This window comes from Rattus norvegicus, chromosome 12 (assembly GCF_021556685.1).
Source record: "Rattus norvegicus strain SHRSP/BbbUtx chromosome 12, alternate assembly SHRSP_T2T, whole genome shotgun sequence".
In the NCBI taxonomy this organism is placed as follows: domain Eukaryota; kingdom Metazoa; phylum Chordata; class Mammalia; order Rodentia; family Muridae; genus Rattus; species Rattus norvegicus.
Genome location: NC_141545.1, coordinates 29,126,110 through 29,147,742, shown reverse-complemented (window position 1 = coordinate 29,147,742; position 21,633 = coordinate 29,126,110). Strand labels below are relative to the sequence as shown.

Sequence of the window (21,633 nt, the reverse complement as noted above, 5' to 3'; positions counted from 1 at the left end):
ATGGACGGACGGATGGACAGACGGACGGAAGGATGGATGGAGTGTGGTGGCTCATAATCTCAGCACTTGCGAAGCTGAGGCAGGGGTATTGCCCCAAGTTGGAGGAAAGCCTGAGCTACGTGGAGACCCTCTCCCTAAGATAAACCAGAACTGCCCTACACAGTGGTCCACACCTTTAGTTCCTGGATTTGGAAGGCAGAGATAAGTGGGTCAGGAGGCTGCACAGGGAACCTGTATCAAAAACAAAAACAAGGACTTGGAGAGATGAGTCAGCAGCTAAGAGCACTGATTACTTCTCCCCAGCTTGGTTCCCAGCACCTATATGGGGGCTCATAACTGTCTGTAACTCCAGTTCCAGGGGATTCACCGCTGTCTTCTGGCTTCCAAAAGTGCTGTACTTATGCAGTACCTAGACAAAACACTTCCACACATAAAATAAGCAAATATAAAAAAACAAAGGTAAGGTCCGGAAGTAAGGTCAGTGGGTAGAGGGCTTGTGGATCAGGCAGGAAGTCCTGAGTCCCTCGCCAGCACCCCATAAGTGGGAGCACAGGTGAGTGCCTCAAATTTCAGCACTGGAGAGATGGAGGCAAGAAGAGCTTAAGTTCAAGGTCTTTAACAGATCTGAGTTCCAAGCCAGCTTGGACTACATGGCACTCAGTAAAAAATAAATAAATGAATTAATTAATTAATCAATTAATTAATTTTAAAAATAAAAAGGTTTTAAAGGAATAGAAAAACAAACTAACCAACGAAAAGGAAACAAGAGATTGTTGTGCTCCTCTGGAAGCAGACCTATGAACAAAGCTTGGTTTTCTAATTCCAGGAAATGGCCAAGAAATACAGAAACTACTATAAAAATCTCCCGCCTCTGGGCTCTCTGACCGCGGATGAAAAGTCCCTCAGAAATCCCATACGGGAGGCGACAGCAACCAAAATATTAAACCACCTCTGTTCTCTACCAGCTGGCTGGACCGCGTTTCTTCCCTTCTAAGCTTGGCCTAGAAACTCATATTTTATTCATGAAAATTGAGGTCCTGGGAGGCCTTGGCATAAACAGGATGTAAATATTTGCAGGCGGTTGAGGGGGAGGTGATATTTGAGCAGGGGCTGTCCGAAGCTGCCATGCGTGGGACAATGCTTACTTGGGGACCCGCCCACCTCCACCTCGGCTATAGGTTGAAAGTGGAGCCCTGAACAGATAAATGTCCGGGTCTTCATTCTTGGGGTGTTTGGAGCTCAGGTTTGGGACTCCAGTGTCCTTGAAGTGAGATTCGGGGAATACTCTTTTAATCTCTCTTGCATTCTGTCTCCCTAACCCCTAGGAACTCCGCTCTTCTTCCCCGAGCTGATTCAGTTCCTTCTGCGGTCTCATTCCCACCCTCAGTAGCTGCCCTTGGAGTACCTACCTAGGCGAATAAGAGTGGGGACAATGGAGGCGGTAGGGTGAGGGCAGGGGCGCTGAACCGTACCCCGCCCCTTCCTTACTTTTTTTTTTCTTCCTTTTTTCCCCTTAGGTTTTATGAAGCCCAGAGTTTCCCGGAACTCACTGTGAGGGGAAAGATGATGTTGAACTCCTGATCCTTCTACCTCCATGTCCCAAGTACTCAGATTATAGACTCTGGCCACCATGCCTCTGTTTATGGCTACCTCACACACAACTGGGCCAGCTGGAATGGCTTAACCTGAATTCTTGTGTTCACCATGGCAGCCTGCGGAAATTCCAGCACAAAGTCCCCAAGGTCTCACTGTGAGCAGGAAGTCACACCTAAGGGATTGCCAGCCCCAGACCTATGTTTGTAGCTCTGCTTCACTGGGTTTGCCTGTCCCAGGTTAACTTGGCCTGACTGGGAATTTCCTGAGGGAAAAACTGGTGGCCTGGGAGGAGGAGGAGGAGGAGGCTTGCCTGCCTCCCGAAAGACTTCCCCTCTGCACCATATCTGAATCACCTCTCCCTCAGTCTCCTGCCAAGACACATTCCCCTGTAACTACCATAACTAGGTCACAAGGTAGCTTTGGGCTTTCTGTCCCAGCTTCCAAAAAGGAACTGCTCAACAGGGACATCATCCCTGATGTCAATTGGAGAAGAAGTTGCCACGTGAACTTTATGTGAGAAACGGGAAACTGAGCCAAGAGGGCAAAGTTCCTGGCCTGAACCTGCCAGTGTACAGGTTCCCACATACCATCCACCCTCTCCACTGTAGTCTAGCCGAAGGCACCAGAAAGGTGAGGGTCACCCAGGGCTGCCCATAGCCCAGGCTGCACAGGAAGTTGACCCTGTTTTTCAGACAGGGTCTCCTGTAGACCAGGCTGGATCCCTGACTCTCCGTAAACTTAAAAGGGCATGGAACTTTCTATCCTCATGGCTCTAGAGTCCTGGGATTAGACTCAGCACCAATCACGCCCAGTTTATACTGTGTTAAGGACGGAAACCCAGGGCTTTGTGCATGGTAAGCAGGCACTCGGCCAACTGGGTACAGCCCCATCTCCAGTTTAGAGACTGAACTCCCCATAACCCTCTGTGCCCTGGGTTTTCCCTTTTGCCTTTGCTGTTGTTTGAGGTCTTACATCATGGTAATCCTTCTGTCTCAGCCTTCTATCATATTGGCCTTGGGACACCTCTGTTTTGAAGAAGGATCTAATTTTAATTTTTGAGTCATGGTCTCAGGTAGTCTTGGATGGCCTTAAAATCACTATGTAGCTGAGGATGACCTGATCTTTCTGTCCCTACGTCCCCTAATATTAAGACAACAGGCATGTATCACTATGGGTGGCTTTGATGCATTGTTGGGCATGAAAATCAGCATGGGTTAGGCCAACAGTCTACCTGCTATCTACTACCATCACCCCACTGTCTATCTACTCAGCACCCCCTCCCACCGATGTCTTTAAAATAAACTTTCTGTGGGTATATATGTGTGAATATGCATGTGTGTGAGTGTGCTTTGTGTAAGAGTGTATGCATGTGTGTGTGAGAATGTGTGTATGAGTGTGCATGTGTGTAAGAGTGTATGCATGTGTGTGAGAGATTGTGTGTATGAGTGAACATGTGTGTGAGAATGTGTGTATGAGTGTGCATGTGTGTGAGAGTGTGTGCATGTGTGTGAGAATGTGTGTATGAGTGTGCATGTGTGTGTAAGAGTATATGCATGTGTGTGAGAGAGATTGTGTGTATGAGTGAACATGTGTGTGAGAATGTGTGTATGAGTGTGTGTATGTGTAAGAGTGTGTGCATGTGTGTGTGAGAGATTGTGTGTATGAGTGAACATGTAGGTGAGGATACGTATGTGTGCATGCGTGTGCATGCGTGTCACACAGCAACTACAGCAAGCGTGTGGAAGTCAGAGAACGACTTGCAGGGGTCAGTCATCTCGTCCCATGTGTTGTCCTGGAGGCTGAGGTGAGGCCATCATTCCTGGTGGCAAGCTCTGTTACCTGCTGAGCAGCCTCTCTGGCCCTCTCATTGTTTTGGTTTGTTACTTTATGGGTGTGAATCTCTTACACGCATGTATGCATGGGGACCGCATGCATGCTTGGTGCCTGTGGAAGCCAGAGAAAGAGCCAGTTCCCCTGGATGCCTGCAAGCCACCATGTGGGAAAAGATAGAATTGAAAACCAATTCCCGAACGGAAATCTTCCACGTTTCCATAGCCCCTTCAACTCAACGGGACAGGCTGCAAGTCTCAGTCTTGGTTAAAGGCTTGGCTATAAGCCCAGCTGTGAGTGTGTTTTTTGTTGTTTGGGGATCAAACTCGGAGCTTCATTAAGAGGCAAACACTGAATGGTTGAGCCATGAAATCCACAGACTTTTCCATCTTTTCGATATTTATTTGCGGGGGTTGGGGATTTAGCTCAGTGGTAGAGCGCTTGCCTAGCAAGCGCAAGGCCCTGGGTTCGGTCCCCAGTTCTGAAAAAAAGAAAAGAAAAAAATATTTATTTGCATTACATTTATTTCTGTGTAAGTGTGCATAGTTGTGGGGTCACATCTCTCTTTCCACAGACTGGGTTCATGGGCTCAAACTCCATTCCTCAGGCTTGGGGGAAAGTGCCTTTATGGAGCCATTAAACCAGCTCACTCTCGCTCTCTCTCCTCTCCCCCCAACCCCCAGATGTGGCTAAGTTGCCCAGGCTGGCTTTGAACTTGTATCCTCCTCCTGTCTTAGCCCCTTCAGTAGCTGGGACATCATTGATGTGGGCCACCATGCCCTTGACTATGAGTCCTCTGTGTTAACTGTGTCTTCCCCTTCGAGCTCAACCCTCCGCCTGCTTGCTCCGTCACAGTAACCAAGGAATTGCACTCAGCCGAACTCAGGAAACTGAGACAGGGGAATCACAATTTTGAAGCCTCCTTGGACTACATAGTAAGACCTACTTGCAAATAAATAAATAAACAAACAAACAAATTAAATAAAACCCAAAAGGCACCAAAATTGAAGTCTGGGGTCTGGAAAAGTGTGAAAGCTTACATATTGACATGCTGTACATAACGCGCTAGGTATGAGGAAGACATTACTTCCTCTGAGACATAGCCTTCTTGGAATGCACACCCTCAGGGTAGCACAGAAGGTAGTGAGCCTGTGCGTGGGTGTGTGCGTGTGTACATGCCGGGGCAGGCCAGGACTCGGTCAAAGGGCGTACTTCAAATTCTTCAGATAATGAAGCCCACACACGGAGATCGCTGGGATTAGAGAGAACAGACACAAACATATAGGCCTAGGTATTGGGGGTGTGGCTCCTGGATTACAATGTTAGCCTAGGATCCATAAAGCCCTGGATTTGATCCTTAGCAGGATTTTGGGGAGAAGACATGATCTTTCCCTGTCAGTGCAGGCAGACAGATGGCTTTGTTTTTAACAACTAAAGACATCAATCATCAATCTTCCTATTCTACTACTGATGGGTACTTATTTCCTGTTCCCCTGAACCATTTAAACAAACATTGTAGTACACATATCTATGTCATATGTGTAAGCATTTATTTTCATTTTATTTAGTGTGTGTGTGCGTGTGTGTGTGTGTGTGAGCGTGTGCGCTATATGTGTATATGCCATGTATGCTTGTGCCACTGAGCCATCTCTCCAGCCCAAGTACAAATTTCTAAAGCATCATTAGAACCTGACAAGGTCGGGCTGGAGGGATGGCTCAGCGGTTAAGCGCACTGGCTGCTCTTCCAAGGGAGCAGGTCTGGTTCGTAACATCTATATGCCAGCCTACAATTGTCCGTCACTCCAATCTCAGGGTGCTAATGCCCTTTTCTGGACTCCACAGACACCTGACATTCGTAGTATACTTAGATGCATGCAGACAAAACATCCATATACATAAAATAGGAAATAGAAACCTCTTAGGAAGAAAAGAAGGAAAGAAGGAAGGAAGGAAGGAAGGAAGGAAGGAAGGAAGGAAGGAAGGAAGGAAGAGAAACAGACAGGGTCTTCTCCAGAAACCACTGAGCTTTGCTGAGAAGGGGTTGGGGAGTCAGTAGTTAGGTAGGTCCTACAAAAAAAGAAATTAAATACAAACACTCCAAGTACTGATGCCTGCTATAGGCAGGACAAGTCTGAAGCTGAGGTCAGGCTGCACTGGCCTCTCAGTCTAGAGATTAAAAACTAAAACCAGTCTGAGGATGCTTGCCTAGGATGCTCGAAGTCCTGGGTTCCAACCCCTGCAATGCATAAACTGGGCGTGGTGATGCGTGTCTGCAATCCCAGCATTCCAGAGGTAGAGGCAGGGGGTTCAGAAGTTCAAGACCAGAGTGTTGCAATGCTTTTAGTCCCAGCATTTGGGAAGCAGAAGCAGGTGGATATCTGTGAGTTTGAGACCAGCCTGGTCTGCATAATGAGTTCCAGGACAATCAGGGCTACAGAGTGAGATTCTGTCTTGAAACAAGGAAGAAAACACACACACACACACACACACACACACACACACACACACAGAGAGCGAGAGAGCGAGAGAGAGAGAGCATATTTGTCTCTCATCAATCATTTGCAGAGGGATTCATGAGACATATCTTGTCCAAGTTGGGTGCAACTGGTCCCTTGTTGTTCTGCGGATGAAGTGGTCCCAGTGGTGTCAGCAGGGACATGCTCACTGAGGAAATGTCAACAGACCAAAAACAAAAGTAAAGACAGACCACAGCTCAATGATAGGCCTGTGCGGTACAGGGACTGACAGACCACCCACAGCCAAGGTCTTAAAGGTCACCCCACATCCAGGGACATAAAATGTGTCCTCTCTGCCCGTCTGTGAAAGTGCTGTCCTTGTTTTCTTATTACTAAAGAGGAAGCAAGAAGGCCAAGCGTGGCCGGAAGTGGTGGCGCAGCCTTTGATCTCAGCATTCCAAGGACAGGAGCAGGGGGATCTCTGCCAGTTCAAATCCAGCCTGGTCTACACATCCAGGTCAGCCAGGGAGAGACATTGTCTCCGCTACAATAACAAAAAGCAAGACAGGAGATTCAAAACTGCTAAGCTAATGTTTAACTAAAGAGTTCAAACGCAAACCTCTGTGCTTATGAGAGGCACTTGGTGGAATGTATCTAGGCAGGCAGACTATGGAAATAAGCAGTTTGCTGAGGTTGCTAACCATGGGGCAAACCTGCTTGGAAATCACCAGCCTTACACCTTGAAAATGCCACCTTGGGAGAAAACATCTTTTTTTTTTTTTTTTTTCTTGTTGATACTGGTGGTGGAACCCAGGGCTTCTGACACAGGCCCTATTATTTGAGGCAGAATCACATACCTTAGGTCTGCCTCCGTCTCCCAAGCGCTGACGCTACAAGGTATTGTCAGGTCAGCTTTTTTGTTGTCTTGTTGAGACAGAGTCTCCCCTATGTAGGCCCAGCCTGGCCTAGAACTCACTCTCCTCCTGCCTGTTTTGTTAATGTAAGAATGACAGGTATGTACCACTCTGCCTGGCCAGAAAGTATCTTTAGTTTTGTTGTTGATATTTTATTTTATTTTATTTTTTGGATTTTTGTGAGAAGCTCTCACTATGTAGTTCTGGCTGGCCTTGAACTTACAAAGATCCACGTGCCTCTGCTCCCAAGTGCTGGAATTAAAGACAAGCCTGGACCTAGAAAGTAATCTCTTTAAAAAAAAAAATACTTATTTTAGTCAGACAGTGGTGATGCACACCTTCGATCCCAGCACACAAGAGGCAGAGGCAGGCAGATGTCTGAGCTCGAGACCAGCCTCGTCTACAGAGTGAGTTCCAGGACAGGCAGGGCTACACAGGAAACCCCGTCTCAAAAAAACAAGTAATTTAATTATGTGTATTCATGTGTATCTGTGTTGGTATGGGCACGTGAGTGCAGATGTTCTCAGAGTCCAGAAGAGGGTGTTGGATCCGCTGGAGCTAGAATTACAAAGGTCTGTGAGAGGCTTGATGTGGGTGCTGCAAACCAAACTCAGGTTCTGGACAGGAACGGTATGGGCTCTCAACCAGGGAGCCTCTCTCCAGACCTGGTCTACAAATTCCAGGGCAACCAAGGGCTACATAGAGAAACACTGTTTCTAAAAAAAAACAAAAAAACAAAAAAACAAAAAACAAAACGAAACAAAACCTAAGGAAGTAAAAAGAAAACAAAACGAAATGAAATAGAGTACAATTAAATAAGATACAATAAAATGTCTCTCTTCCCCCGCCTCTCAAACGCGAGCTCTGTGGCCACCGCGACCTCTAGCGGCCAGGGGATGGCTACGCTGTGCTCTCTGCGCAAGCGCAGGAAGAGACCGCCTCCCCAAACACGCACTTCCGCTTGCTCTCAGCGTTGCCCGGAAACCTGGGTCCAGACTTCCGTGGAAGCGTCATGGGGCGGAGCTTCGGGTGGCGGGAAGAGCAGGCACCGGAATGGAGGTTCAGGAGAGCGGCAGTGGCTCGGCTGAGAGTGGGACGCAGGAGCCCTCGCCTGTCCCCAGCAAGACCACTGGCCACTACGAGCTGCCGTGGTGAGCCTGCAGCCATAGTAACGCTCGCGTAGAGGGATGGCAAGTGAGGGCGGGCTCAGTAACTCCAGGAACCCGGCTTCGGCCTGGGTCTAGGGGGGCACACCGAAGGTGCAGAAGTCCCCCAGAACCACCCCAGAAGGTTCAGGTCCCCAGGAACGCAGATTTTCCTTTTTCTTCTTGGAAAATCTGCTAGGTTTTTGTTTTTCTTTATTTTTTTTTTTTGAGACCGTGCCTTATGTAACCCAGGCTGGACTTGAACTCACTACATAGCAAAGGACGACTTTAAACGTTGATCCTGGGGCGACAGGCATGCATTATTTCCGTAAAGCAGTGCCGGGGATGGAACACAGAGCCTCGTGCGTGCTAAGCTAGCACTCTACCGACTGAGGCCCATTCACAGCCCTGGGTTTCACTGTGCAGCCCAAGCTGGCTTTGAACCTTCTGCAGTCCTCCTGCCTCAGCTTCCCAAGTGCTGGAATGGCAGGTGTGAGCCACCAGGCACCTGTTAGGTCATCATTAGCGGCATAGTGAGTTTGAGACCAGCGATTAGAGTACTTGAAAAACTGAGTTTAGTCCCTGGATTCTACATTTTGGAAGGAGAGAACTGATTCCCAAAGTTGTTCTCTGATCTCCACAAATAATAAACGTGTATGGATATATACTTAAAACATAAAGCATTCAGGAGGCTGGAGATGGTGGATCTCTTGAGTTCGAGGATCAGGAGTTCCAGTCTGGCAAGGACTGTGTGAAACTGGAGAGAGAGAAAGGAAAGAAAACAATGAAAAAAAAAAAGAGCAAAGGAAACTGATGGTCAGATCATGGTTAATCTACATCCGTACGCAGAGCTAGAAAAACGTCCTTTTGGCTTTCAACATTGACTGTTTATTTAAAAAGCAGAACTTAGTGGTCAGAAGGTTGAGCTAGACAGATCATGAGTTCCAGGCCATCAGGAGATTGATCCAGTTGATAGGGTGCTTACTGTCAAATGGAGACCCACATTTCCATCCCCAGCCCCTCGTGGTCTGGGCCTAGCGATACATGCCTATGATCTTGGAACTGGAGAGCTAGGGGCTGAATAATTGGAATTCAAGGTCATCCTTTGCAACATAGTGAGTATTAGGCTAGCCTGGGCTACACGAGACCCTGTCTATGAATAACTAGATTCTAAATAGGCATAGATGTTTTAAATTTGTGCTCTCAAGCACTGGGCTCTCTCCTGCCTCAAGGGAACAGTATTTTAATGAAGTGACCAAGAGTTATTTTCCCTAAGACCCAGGCTTCCCGGTCATAGTCCCAGACCACCGACTGCTGCTAGAGAGGGAGGGGAGTAGGCCACCTGGAGCAATAGCACATCTGGCCTGTCACCACAGACTCCCTGAAGATAGTCTCCTCATTTGGTATAATAAAGGGGTGCACCTGGGTCCATCGCTGCCCACCTGCCAGCCCCTGCAGATGGTTGTCAAGTGTGCACCAGGGCTGGCGAGCCAGAAACCACAGCTTACGCTGGTTCCCTCTGCTCTGTGGAGTGGACAGGAGGAGCCAGGTCATACAAAAGTTCTGCTGTTATCTTTTCTCAGTTAAGCCTTTCTTTTCACACTTCTTTACTGGGGGGAAGACCTCTAGTATTCTACCGTTCTACCGTGTGGGTCCCAGGGATCAAACCCAGGTGGTCAGGCCTATCAGCAAGCACTTTGATCCATTGACCCGTCTTGCTGGCTCCTTTCGTGGTTTTGGGTTAGCTGTTGGTTGGTTGGTTTTTGTCTGTTTAAGGTTCTCTTTAAGTGTGTGAGCGCTTTCTTTGTCTGTGTGTCTATATGGGACAATGTATGCGGGCAGACATGAAGAGGCCAGAAGAGGGCATTGGATCCCTTGGAGTTAAGAGTTCCAGGAGGTTGTGACTCACCGTGTGGATGCTAGAAGTCCAACCTGGGTGTTCTGTAGCAGCAAACACTCTTTTTTTTTTTTTTTTTTTTCTTTTTTCTTTTCTTCTTTTTTCTTTTTTTCGGAGCTGGGGACTGAACCCAGGGCCTTGTGCTCGCTAGGCAAGCGCTCTACCGTTGAGCTTAATCCCCAGCCCCCGCAGCAAACACTCTTAACCACTGAGTCATCTCTCTAGCTATTATTTTTGTCTTTTAAACTTATCGAAAGTGTCTCATTTAGCCTAGACTGGCCTTGTACTTGTTATATATTTCTGAACCTCCTGTCTCCACCCCCAAGATACCTGGGATTGCCACCCCGCCTGGCGTGACTACTTATATTTATTTATTTATTTTTATGTGCATTGGTGGTTTGCCTGCATGTGTGTCTGTGTGAGGACCTCAGTCTGTGGAACTGGAGTCACGGGCAGTTGTGAGCTTCCGTGTAGGTGCAGGGAAGGAATTGAACCTAGGTCCTCCGAAACAGCAGCCAGTGCTTTCCGCCTCTGAGCCATCGCTCCAGGACATGATTATCTATTCATTTTGTGAGTGTGCGCGCGCCATACGTCCAAGTCCCACAGCATGTGGAGGACATCGGTTCTCTTCCTGGGCCATCTTGGTTCTGGAGATTGAAATAAGGCTGACTAGCTTTGCTGAGAGTGACTTTATGTGCACTCTTGCTGGTTTCTTATTTCTTCTTGAAGTAGTTTATGTACGTGACAGAGGCTGGCCTGGAACCCAGAGTCCTCCCGACTCTGCCTCTGTGTGTTGGCATTACCCACAGCCCCGCCCTGCCAGAGTTTGGGTTGTCCTTTCCTGCCCTTTCTTCTGTGTACTGTAGGATAACCATGTCAATATTTGCTTTTTCCTCAACAGGGTTGAAAAATACAGACCAGTGAAGCTCAATGAAATAGTGGGAAACGAAGACACTGTGAGCAGGCTGGAGGTAAGGGTGCCGGGAAAACACACACACACACACACACACACACACACACACACCCCTGACATCACATGGATCCAGTAAGCTAGTGGGGATTGGAGAAAGGTTGCCGAGATGGTGAAGGAGAGGTTACTTTAACTCTTCCTCTCGGGAATGACATAGACCTGATGAACAGAACTTAAGCGAAGAAGGGTTGATTTGGCCTTGGCTCACAGTCTGAGGGAAACAGTCCGTCATGGTGGGGAAGACATGGCAACAGGAGTGTGAGACATTGGTCACACAGCAGAGACAGATGGATGCGGTGCTCAGCTCCGTTTCATTGGGTGCCACCCACATTTAGGGCGAGTCTTCTTACCTCAGTAGAACTCAACTTGTTAGCCTTCGCAAGTGCCTTTATTTGCTAAGCCATCTCTTTTTGTTTGTTTATTTGTTTTGAGGAGTTTTACTTTTTGGTTGTTTTGTTGTTCTTGTTTTTTGAGACAGGATGTCACTAGGTAGTCCTGGCTGGCCCAGAACTTTCTGTGTAGACCAGGCTGGCTTCTAACTCAGAAAGCTCTGCCTGCCTCTGCTTCCCAAGTGCTGGGATTAAGGGTGTGTGCCACTACACCCCAGCTATTTATTTGTTTTTGAGATAGGATTTTGGTTTGTAGCCTAAACTGGCCTTGAGTCCCTGATCCTCATGCCTCAACCTCCCTGGTGCTGAGACTAGAGGCAGGCACCACTACGCCTAACTTTTTTTTTTGGTTCTTTTTTTCGGAGCTGGGGACCGAACCCAGGGCCTTGCGCTTCCTAGGCAAGCGCTCTACCACTGAGCTAAATCCCCAACCCCCACTACGCCTAACTTAATGAATCTCTTTTACACAGGTCTTTGCAAGAGAAGGCAATGTACCCAATATCATCATCGCTGTGAGTACTCAGGACCTTCCCTGAAGGCATCTTGTAGCCCATGTCCATTCCCTGTCAGGAGAGCCCACAGGTCCCTGCCTGGGTTGTGAGGGAATCAGGGGAGCAAGCGCCAAGAGTGGGGAGTTGCGGGAGCAGCAGGACCTGCGTGGGACTCCATTTTTAGTTAATTTTTATGTGTGTGGGTATTTTGCCTGCATCCTTTTGTGTGCCGTGTGCATGCCCGGTACCCTGAGATGGTGGTGGAGCCCCTGGAACTGAAGTGCCAGTCAGTTTTGGGCCCTGGGAATGGAACCCACGTCCTCCACACAAGCAGCCAGTGAGTGGGTGTTCTTAACTGCCGAGCTCTCTCACCAGTCCTTGGGTCCTTCTTGCCTAAAGCACTTAGGGGAGCTCTTACCCACAGGGCCCTCCAGGAACTGGCAAGACAACCAGCATCCTCTGCTTGGCGAGAGCGCTGCTGGGCCCGGCCCTGAAGGATGCAGTTCTGGAACTCAATGCGTCCAACGACAGGTACAGTGGGAGCACTTGCTTCGTCCGCCCCACATTTAACAGGGATCACTGTCGTGCGTGTCTGGCTATCTGAGGAGTACCTGCAGGCTTCATTGTTTTGATGAAAATGTTCAAATACTCTCTCCTTAAAATGTGTTTGTGCTGCTGCTTGCTTATTGGGGGAGGGGCACGTGCATGTAGAGCTCAGAGAACAACTGATGGGAGTCGCTTCTCTCCTTCCACTGTGAGTCCTGAGGGTTACACTCAGGTTGTGGAGGTCAGCAGCACGTGCCTCTACTCACTGAACCATCTCCCCGACACTGATGTGGTGCGTGCGTGCGTGCGTGCATTCGTGCGTGCGTGCGTGCGTGCGTGCGTGCATTCGTGCGTGCGTGCGTGCGTGCGTGCGTGCGTGCGTGCGTGCATTCGTGCTGTGGTACGTGTGTGAAGGTCAGAGCACAATCTCGTGGAGTCAGTTTTCTTCTACCTTTATGCAGGTTCTGGGGATTGAACTCTGGGGGTTGTCAGTCTGACTTGGTCTGCTGGCAGGCGCCTTTACCCACAGTGCCATCTCACCGGCCCTGAAACCACTTTTAAGCGTTCACTCCAGTCATGTTAATAAGTTTGTGTTACTGTGCAACGGCTTTCTGACCTTGCAAAACTGAAACTGCCCTCAAGTGCTCCCCATTTCCCTTCTGCAGCCCCGGCAGTCATAGCCCACCTCCTGGTCTGTGTATTTGACTGTTCATTTATGTTCCCAAGTTAAAATAAGGTCCTGAAGTCAGTCACTCAGGGCCATCAGGAGGATTTATGAACATGGTGCTCTTGTAGAGATGCAGAATTCCCTTCCCGCCCCATCACCTTGCACCAGCTCGCAACTGCTTGGAGCTCCAGCTCCAGGCGCCTCCTTCTGGCCTCTACAGGCTCCCCCTGCACCTGCCGAGCGTCCACAAAGACATTAACTAGTAAATTGGGCCACTCGGTGGGTAAACACCCTCACTGTGCAAACCTGAGAGCACATATGGTTCAGCCCATAGTACTCAAGAGTGGAAGGGTCTTGAAAGTTGTCTCTGATCCCTCCCAACCACCCAACCAACCCCCCCAACACACACACACACACACACACACACACACACACACACACACACACACACAAGGGCCCCTCCATCATGATAATAAAAAGTCCCTCAGTTTGTGACACATGCACTCTCCTGTTTCAGGGGCATCGATGTGGTAAGGAATAAAATCAAAATGTTCGCCCAGCAGAAAGTCACCCTTCCCAAGGGCCGACACAAGATCATCATTCTGGATGAGGCAGACAGGTATGGGCTGGAGATGGGGTTCCCCAAGTCGACCAGTCTGGCCTCAGAGTTTCAGTCCTCCATCCCAGAACAGCAGGGATGATGGGGCCATCATGCCCCCAGACCTGGCACCAACCTCCCCCTTATGCTCGCCTCAGCATGACGGATGGTGCCCAGCAGGCCCTCAGGAGAACCATGGAAATCTACTCCAAAACAACTCGCTTCGCTCTGGCTTGTAATGCTTCAGACAAAATCATAGGTGAGTGGGCGTCCTGGGCAACGGCGCCCAGCAAGGCTCCCTCTCCATGTGTTTGCTTTTTCATTTGGTTCTGGTTTTGATTGTGTCTGTCTGTCTGGATGTATGTGCCCTGAAATTAGGGTTCCAGGCAGTTGTGAGCCACTTGATACGGGGATCGGAGTGGGGGGGTCTTCACTGTGTGCGGTTTTGTGTGTGTGTGTGTGTGTGTGTGTGTATCTATGTGTGTGTTTTGCGTGTGTGTGTGTGTGTGTGTGTGTGTGTGTGTGTGTGCCTGTTACATTGTGTGTGGAGGTCAGGACAACTTTAAGGATTCTGTTAATCTCCTACCAGGAACTTAACGTGGGCTGTCGGGTTTGGCAGGTGCCAGACTACCTTGCTGGCCCTATTTTTATTTTTTATGGTACTGCAGGTACAACCCAGAGGTTTTAGACATGCACCCTACTGCCTGTTCCCTATGCACTTTTATTTTGAGACCGGGTCTTCCTAAATTGCCCAGGCTGGTGTTGCATTCACCCTATAGCCCAGGAATGCCTTGAACCTACAGTCCTCCTGCCTCAGCATCCTGTGTAGTTGGAGGACAGGCCCGTGCCACACAGCCTGTCTTGAACATTCTCTAGGAGTTTTGTGTGCTGGGATCCTTGGCATTGACTCTGCGTTGGGCTTTGTTGCTGCTGGCATGGCCAGACCTCTGCCTCACTGAAGTGTCTTCCTGTGGTACCTCTGGCCTGTCGCCCAGCTGCTGCGCGTGCACTGGCCTGTCTGTCAGGCGGGTGTCATATCCTCTTGCCATATACTACACACACCCTGGGCCACCATGTTGTGTGTTACCCCTCTCATTCCTGTGCTGCTGACACCCAGCACTGGGGGCTTTTCTGTCCAACTTCCAGCTCTTCCCACACACGTGTTTACCACACGCCTTTCCCGCCGGTCACGGCTGCCTAGAGGGGTGAAATGCTTACTGTTAGCAGGACTCATCCATCCTGTCCCACTTGCCCCTCCTTTTATTCAAAAAATTACATTCACATGTGTGTGCACATGCTCATGAGTGTATATAAGCATGTGCTTGCCTGTAGATGTCAGAGGCCAATGGAAGTCAGTTGTCATCTATGTGGGTCTCACACTTGCACTCAGGTTGTCTGTCAGTCTTGCTAGCTCCCCGCCCCCACCCCATCCTTTTACTTTGGTGATGTTGGTGGTGTTTGAGTCAGAGTCTCAAGCAGCACGGGTTGGCCTTGAACTGACCTTATACCTGAGGCTGACCTTGAACTCATGCTTCTGTCTCTACCTCGCTATGTAATCCCAAGTGTTGGGATTCCAAGATGGCACCTTCTTGCCTTGTTCCCTTGTGGAACTTTAAAGAATTTGTTGGAGTTCTATTCTCTCCTAGCCTGACTGTGATCTTCCCTGAAGAGCCCACCTATTCCACACTGTGGTTCCAGTGATTCCGCAGGTCCTAATTTCTTGTGTGTATGTGCATGTGCTGAGGCCTACGTTCCCTCCAGAAGCAGGACCTGACCTGCTTCTTTGAAGCAGTTAAAGGCAGGTATTTACTGGGGAATGGGAACACACACATCCGCACACACCCAGAAGAGGACCCTGCAGAGCAGGGAGCAGGACTCGGAAGACTGGAAACCCAGCCTCTTTGCTTCTTATCTGAGAGTCTGGCGCTAGGCTCAGCTGCGTTCTGACAGGCAGCTAGCCTTGCCAGGAAGCCCTCACTCTGCCATCTCTGTCCAGAGCCCATCCAGTCCCGCTGTGCGGTGCTCCGCTACACCAAGCTCACCGATGCGCAGGTCCTCAGCAGGCTCATGAATGTCATCGAGAAGGAAAAAGTGCCATACACAGATGACGGCCTGGAAGCCATCATTTTCACAGCCCAGGGAGACATGCGCCAGGTTGGTGTTGACCGCTGCCGCTCTGTCTCAGTTAGGATTTCTATTGCTGCGATGAAACTCCATGACCAGAAAGCAAGCCAGGGAGGAAAGGGTTAATTCAGCTTACATTCCCACACTGCTGTTCATCACCAAAGGAAGTCAGGGCAGGAACTCACACAGGGCAGGAACCTGGAGGCAGGAGCTGATGCAGAGGCCACAGAGGGGTGCTGCTTACTGGCTTGTTCAGCCTGCTTTCTTCTAGCACCCAGGACCTCCACCCAGGATGGCCCCACCCACAATGGGCTGCCCTCCACCCGTCAGTCACTAATTAGGAAATTGCCCTGTAGCTGCATCTTATGGAGGCATTTTCCATACTGAAGTTCCCTCCTTTCAGATGACTCTAGTTTGTGTCGCAAGCTGACATGAGACAAGTTAGCACATTGCTCTTAAAAGTTGACGTTTGGGAACGAGTGTTGTGCCAAGTCTGGCTAAAATGAAGATTGAGGGCTCAGCACCCTGCAGGGGGTGAGCTGCTGAGGGGCGGGTGTCAGGTCTCCTATGAGAGGCAGGACAGGGAAAGACATCATAGTCGCCCTTGGTATATCCCTTGTCTCCTTGCAGGCTCTGAACAACTTGCAGTCCACCTTCTCAGGATTTGGCTATATCAACAGCGAGAATGTATTCAAGGTACCAGGGCTGGGAGAGGGCTAGCCTGCAACAGAATGAACCTGCACACCCTTGGATGTGGATGTAGGGCTAGGCATGGAAATCCATACCTGTGGTTCCAGCATCTACAGAGTAAGACCTGTCTCAGAAAGACGGAAGGGGGAGGAAAGGCCTGGACACGCGTATCTGATTTAGTAGAGTGCTCGCCTGCTTCCACACCCAGCACCGCGTAAACTAGGCATCCGTGTAATAAGAGCATTCAAGAGGACTGTGAGGCACTGTCTTGTGCCCAAAGGAAGGTGCCAGGCACTCATGGCTGGGTGACATGGGCTCCTGGCAGAGTTGGGTCCTTGCCTTGGTTGTTTCCACCCCAGCTTTGTCTCTTCTGTTTTTTTTTTTTTGTTTGTTTGTTTGTTTGTTTTGTTTTGTTTTTCTTTTCTTTTTTTTCGGAGCTGGGGACCGAACCCAGGGCCTTGCGCTTGCTAGGCAAGCACTCTACCACTGAGCTAAATCCCCAACCCCAGCTTTGTCTCTTATACTCAGGAGACCTGGGAAGGCTCCACGTGCAGGCAGTGAAGATGGGTGGATGATCCAGGCTAGCCAGTGTGTTACCTGATCCCTTACCTCCCCTTACCTGTTGTGGGCTGGGCTCTGATGGCTTGTCTAAAGTCGCTTGTCCTCCCTGAGCCATCTCTCCAACATTTTTTCTTTTCTTTCTTTTCTTTTTTTTTTTCTTTTTCTTTTTCTTTTTCTTTTTTCTTTTTTTTTTTTTTTATTATTAACTTGAGTATTTCTTATATACATTTCGAGTGTTATTCCCTTTCCCAGTTTCCGGGCAAACATCCCCCTCCCCCCTCCCCTTTCTTATCGGTGTTCCCCTCCCGACCCTCCCCCCATTGTCCCCCTCCCCCCAACAGTCTAGTTCACTGGGGGTTCAGTCTTAGCAGGACTGAGGGCTTCCCCTTCCACTGGTGCTCTTACTAGGATATTCATTGCTACCTATGAGGTCAGAGTCCAGGGTCAGTCCATGTATAGTCTTTAGGTAGTGGCTTAGTCCCTGGTTCTTTCTTTTCTTTTTGAGCCAGTGTCTGCAGCCCAAACTCTGTCCTCAGGCTGGCCTCGAACTTCTGATCCTACTGCCTCTGTTTCCCTCGTGCTGGAATCACAAGCGTGTGCCACCGTCCCCAGCTCATTCACTTATTTAGAGTTGGGTCCCTATATGTGGCCCAGACTGGCCTTGAATTTGAGTTCTAAGTTTTGGGGTTATAGGTGTGTGCCATCATGCCCAACACAATGCCTTTAATGCCACCCAAGCAGAGTCTTTTCTGGGATGCTTTGTGGTTCGTTCACTTTGGATATCAGGAGTTTAACTGTGTTGGGAGCTGTCTTTTTGGGGATGTCTTTGATAGTGAGAAGGGTGTTCCCAATTCCCATTCCAGGTGAAAACTAGTCTGGGGCCTCGATGTTGTGTCTCCTTCAGGTCTGTGACGAGCCCCACCCCCTGCTGGTGAAGGAGATGATCCAGCACTGTGTGGACGCCAACATTGATGAGGCCTATAAGGTGAGTCTCCTCCTCCTTCCCCCCATCTCCACAGTAACTTGTGTCTCTTCAGCCACGTGGAGGGGCCCATGGTGGCTCCGGGACTCTGTGTCACTCCCCTTAACAGACTACTCTGAGCTTCGAGGAGCTTTGCTTTGCTCATCTGCCAGCCAGAACCAGGCAGAAGCAACTCCACAGGCTGGCTTAACCGGACGGACTCAGTTGGAAAAAGGGCTGCCCAGCCTGGCAGGAAAGCATGAAGAGCCCAGGGTGGTGGGGTGTGGCTTTAGTTTTTTTAATATGCATGACTATTTTGCCTTCATGTAGTCTGCTCACCACATGTGTGTCCGGTACCCTTGTAGTCCAGAAGAGGTCATCTGGTCCCCAAGACCGGAGTTACAATTGTGAGCTGTCCCATGGGTGCTAGGAATTAAACCGGAGTCCCAAAAGAGCAGCCAATGATCTTAACCACTGAGCCATCTCTCCAGCCCCCATGAGCTTGCTGCCTCTCATCTTGATGGATCAGGAAGCTTGTGCCTGCTGCCTAGCTCCACCTCCTAAATGCACAGCCTCCCAGAACAGCGCCACAGCAGGGCACCAAGTGATAGTTCACCCTCAACCGTGAAACTGATTCATAGAGGCTGATTCCTTGCCCCAGACCACACTGAAGGCAGTAGACCTGTAGGCAGCATCATGACCCACTGGAGTCACACCCTCCACAAGAGGATTCTCAGCCTGTGACACAGAAAGAGCAGCCAACACCTCCAGTGATGCCACATTGTCCTGGGTAGGGGAACATGGCACATCCTGCTCTGTCTTCCTGAGAATCATGTTGAGGGCCAACCAGGATCCTAGCAGTCATCCATCTGCTACCTGGAAGAGGAGGGATCAGGAAGGATTTAGTGTGGCTGAAGGGCCTGGTTCTCTGAGCAGATGCCAGTGAGTATGGATGACTTCAAATCTATAGGTGGCAGGGACATGATTGGAGACCCTTTCACTTATCCCAAATGTCCCGCTCCCAGTCAGATAGGGAAACTGACCAGAGTCAGGCAGGGTTGGACTTAATGAGAAACTGGAGTACCAGGCAGGGAGACTGAGGTTAAGCCAGAGCCTGGTTACTGAAGGAGGAACACAGCTAACCCTAATCCCTGATGCTATCCCTCTATCCCTGTCTAACCCTAGCACTACTAGAATCCATTCCAAGGTCCCAAGACAATGTCTAGACACAGCCCCAGGCTAGGGAAAGTGAGCAGAAGGTGAGGGACTAATGAAATACTGCCCTGCTTTGGTTGTCTGGTCCCACCATGCACGGGCCTCTTTCTGACCGAGCGGGGAGAGCAAGCTGGTGAGGGGTGGATTCCACCTGGAAGGCTCTGGATAGAGTCCTGATCTAAGTGAGACATCAGACCATCTTGCCTGTAGTCAGCGGAAAGCGATCTAAATTACCTGTTGAGATCAGAGGGCTGGGTGACCCAAGGCATCCATGGGGCCCACTGTAAGGTTCAGGTGATCCTCAAAGCCTCATGGGTCATCTGAGCCTAACTGTTAGCCATGGGGTGACAGGCTAAGACCACCACAGGTGCGATTCTGTCTCCCCGTCTGGGAAGCTCACGGTGTTTAGAGCCTGCTGGGTCTTCTTCTAGATTCTTGCTCACCTGTGGCACCTGGGCTACTCGCCAGAAGATGTCATCGGCAATATTTTCCGTGTGTGTAAAACCTTCCCAATGGCTGAATACTTGAAACTGGAGTTCATCAAGGTTAGTCAGAGCTCAGGAATACCTTTTGAATCGGGTGGCTTCTTGCTTTGTGGCGGTGGTGTTCTTATAGTTGGGGTCTCATAGAATGCCCTAAGCTGGGCTTAAGGGCAGGTGCCACCAACCTGCCTTGGGGTGGCTTCCTCACTGCATAGCGCCTTCCAGATCTGCTGGGACATGTACCCTGGCCCTTACCACTGAGCAGTATTCTGTGTGACTGTCACCATCACTTGTTCTCCAGGAAGGGCGTTGGGGTTTCTGTGGCTAAGGTCACAGTGCTTGGCCATACATGGGCCCCCACGCCTCCCAGCCAAGATCTTGTGCCACTCAGTGGGTTCCCAGGCGCTAGACCACCGACTTGGGCAAGTTACACTGAACTGTTTAAGAATTGGACTGCGGCTGGCCTAGTTGGGAGAGTGCCCACCTCGAATGTGCAGAGCCCTGGGGTCGATCAATCTGCAGTGCTGCATAAGACGGGCGCTGCTAGGCATGGTGTGCACCTTTAGTGCTGCACGGTGAGACTGTATTCCACAGTAACCGTGACTGGGCGTCCTTTGCCCAGCTCAGCACTGTGGAGGTGGAGGCCGGAGAATCAGAAGCCCAAGGCTACCCCTCAGCTATGTAGGGAGTTTGAAACCAGCCTGGGCTCTGTGAGACCTTAGCAGGCTGGGCCTGTAGCTTCGTGCTGGAAGCTCCAGGTTTGCCCCTCAAGCTTGGAACACCCTTACAACTTGAGTGAAAGAAGTAGATCCGGCCTGTTATCATGCTGCATTTGAGGTCCTTTTATCTGTTTTGAACCAGCCACTAGTTAGCTGGGAAGGGGCAGCCTGTGCCCTTACCTCGGTACTCTCGGCTTGTCTTTCAGGAGATTGGATACACCCACATGAAAGTGGCTGAAGGAGTGAACTCCCTGCTGCAGATGGCCGGGCTCCTGGCCAGGCTGTGTCAGAAGACCATGGCTCCGGTGGCCAGCTGACTTGAGACGCCCTTCACTAATGGAATTAGGAGAATCCTTGTCGCCGAGACACTGATGTTCCAGCTTTCCACTTGTGGGAGACGTGCCTTAGCCTTTGCTAGAACATGCTCTGTTTTTCTTCTGTGAGAATAGGGTCTCTTGTAGCCCAGGCTGACATTGAACTCCTGACCTCCCTCCCAGCTCTGCCTGCCGAGTACTAGGGTCACAGGTGTGTGTCCTGCTTGCTTTATGCAGGACTACGGATGGAGCCCACAGCTTGTGCTTGTCAGCTGGGCGACAGTGAGAGACTGAGCTCTGGAAGATTTCCTCATGGCTACCGATACACGTCTGCTCTTCAGTGTGTGAATATGGCCTCAGGCCCTGGACATGGGCATGGTGGGAAAGCTTTGACCTCCTCAGTCTTGTTGTAGCTGATAAAGCCTTTGGATGTTTGTCTTTGAATGCTTAATTGCTTGAGGCCTTGGGGAAAACCAGCATCTTGCCTGTTGTACCCCAATAGTAAAAAGTGTGCCTGGGGCCAGTGAGACTGCAGTAGATGAAAGTGCTGGCCACACTTTAGTTCTACCCCCAGAACCCACAGGAGGACGGAGGAGAAGTGACTCCACAAAGACATTCTCTGGGGAGCCAGTGTAGTGTAGCACGCCCTTAATCCCAGCACTCAGGAGGTGGGGCAGGCGATCTCTAAGCTCAAGGCCAGCCAGTACTACAGATAGACCTGTCCTGTCTCAAAACAAAAAAGATGTCTTCTGGGTCCTGTACACATGCACAGATAAGTAAAATTATAAAAATTTTGAAAAATTAAATTAAGCCAGGTACAGCAGCACTAGCACACACCATAATTTTTTTTAATGATTTACTAATGTGTATGAGTGATTTTTGTTTTAAAAGATTGATCTATTTTTTTTATTTTATGTGTGGGTCTTTTGCCAGCATGAATGCCTGCTCTCTGCACACATGCAGTGCCTAAAACGACCAGAAGAGGGCGCTGGGTCCCTGGAATGGGTGCTACAGTCAGCCATGAGCCTGCATGTGGGGGCTGGGAACGGAACCTCAGTCTTCTGCAAG

General features: G+C 49.7%; 1 protein-coding gene and 1 long non-coding RNA gene across 2 annotated transcripts; both read left to right on the top strand.

The window, feature by feature from the left end:
* The first annotated feature begins 947 nt into the window (after positions 1-947).
* LOC102553558 (uncharacterized) lies at positions 948-2,922 on the top strand. Its single transcript, XR_015634764.1, has 2 exons — positions 948-1,063; positions 1,518-2,922. It is a non-coding gene; the product is annotated as an uncharacterized LOC102553558 (long non-coding RNA).
* Positions 2,923-7,812: 4,890 nt separating this feature from the next.
* Rfc2 (replication factor C subunit 2) lies at positions 7,813-21,009 on the top strand. The gene is given in 11 exon segments (NM_053786.1): positions 7,813-7,947; positions 10,740-10,809; positions 11,668-11,709; positions 12,113-12,219; positions 13,419-13,520; positions 13,658-13,758; positions 15,496-15,653; positions 16,254-16,319; positions 17,779-17,859; positions 19,482-19,595; positions 20,458-21,009. Coding segments are annotated over 11 exon segments (1,050 nt in total). The 5' UTR covers positions 7,813-7,849; the 3' UTR covers positions 20,569-21,009.
* Positions 21,010-21,633: the final 624 nt, after the last annotated feature.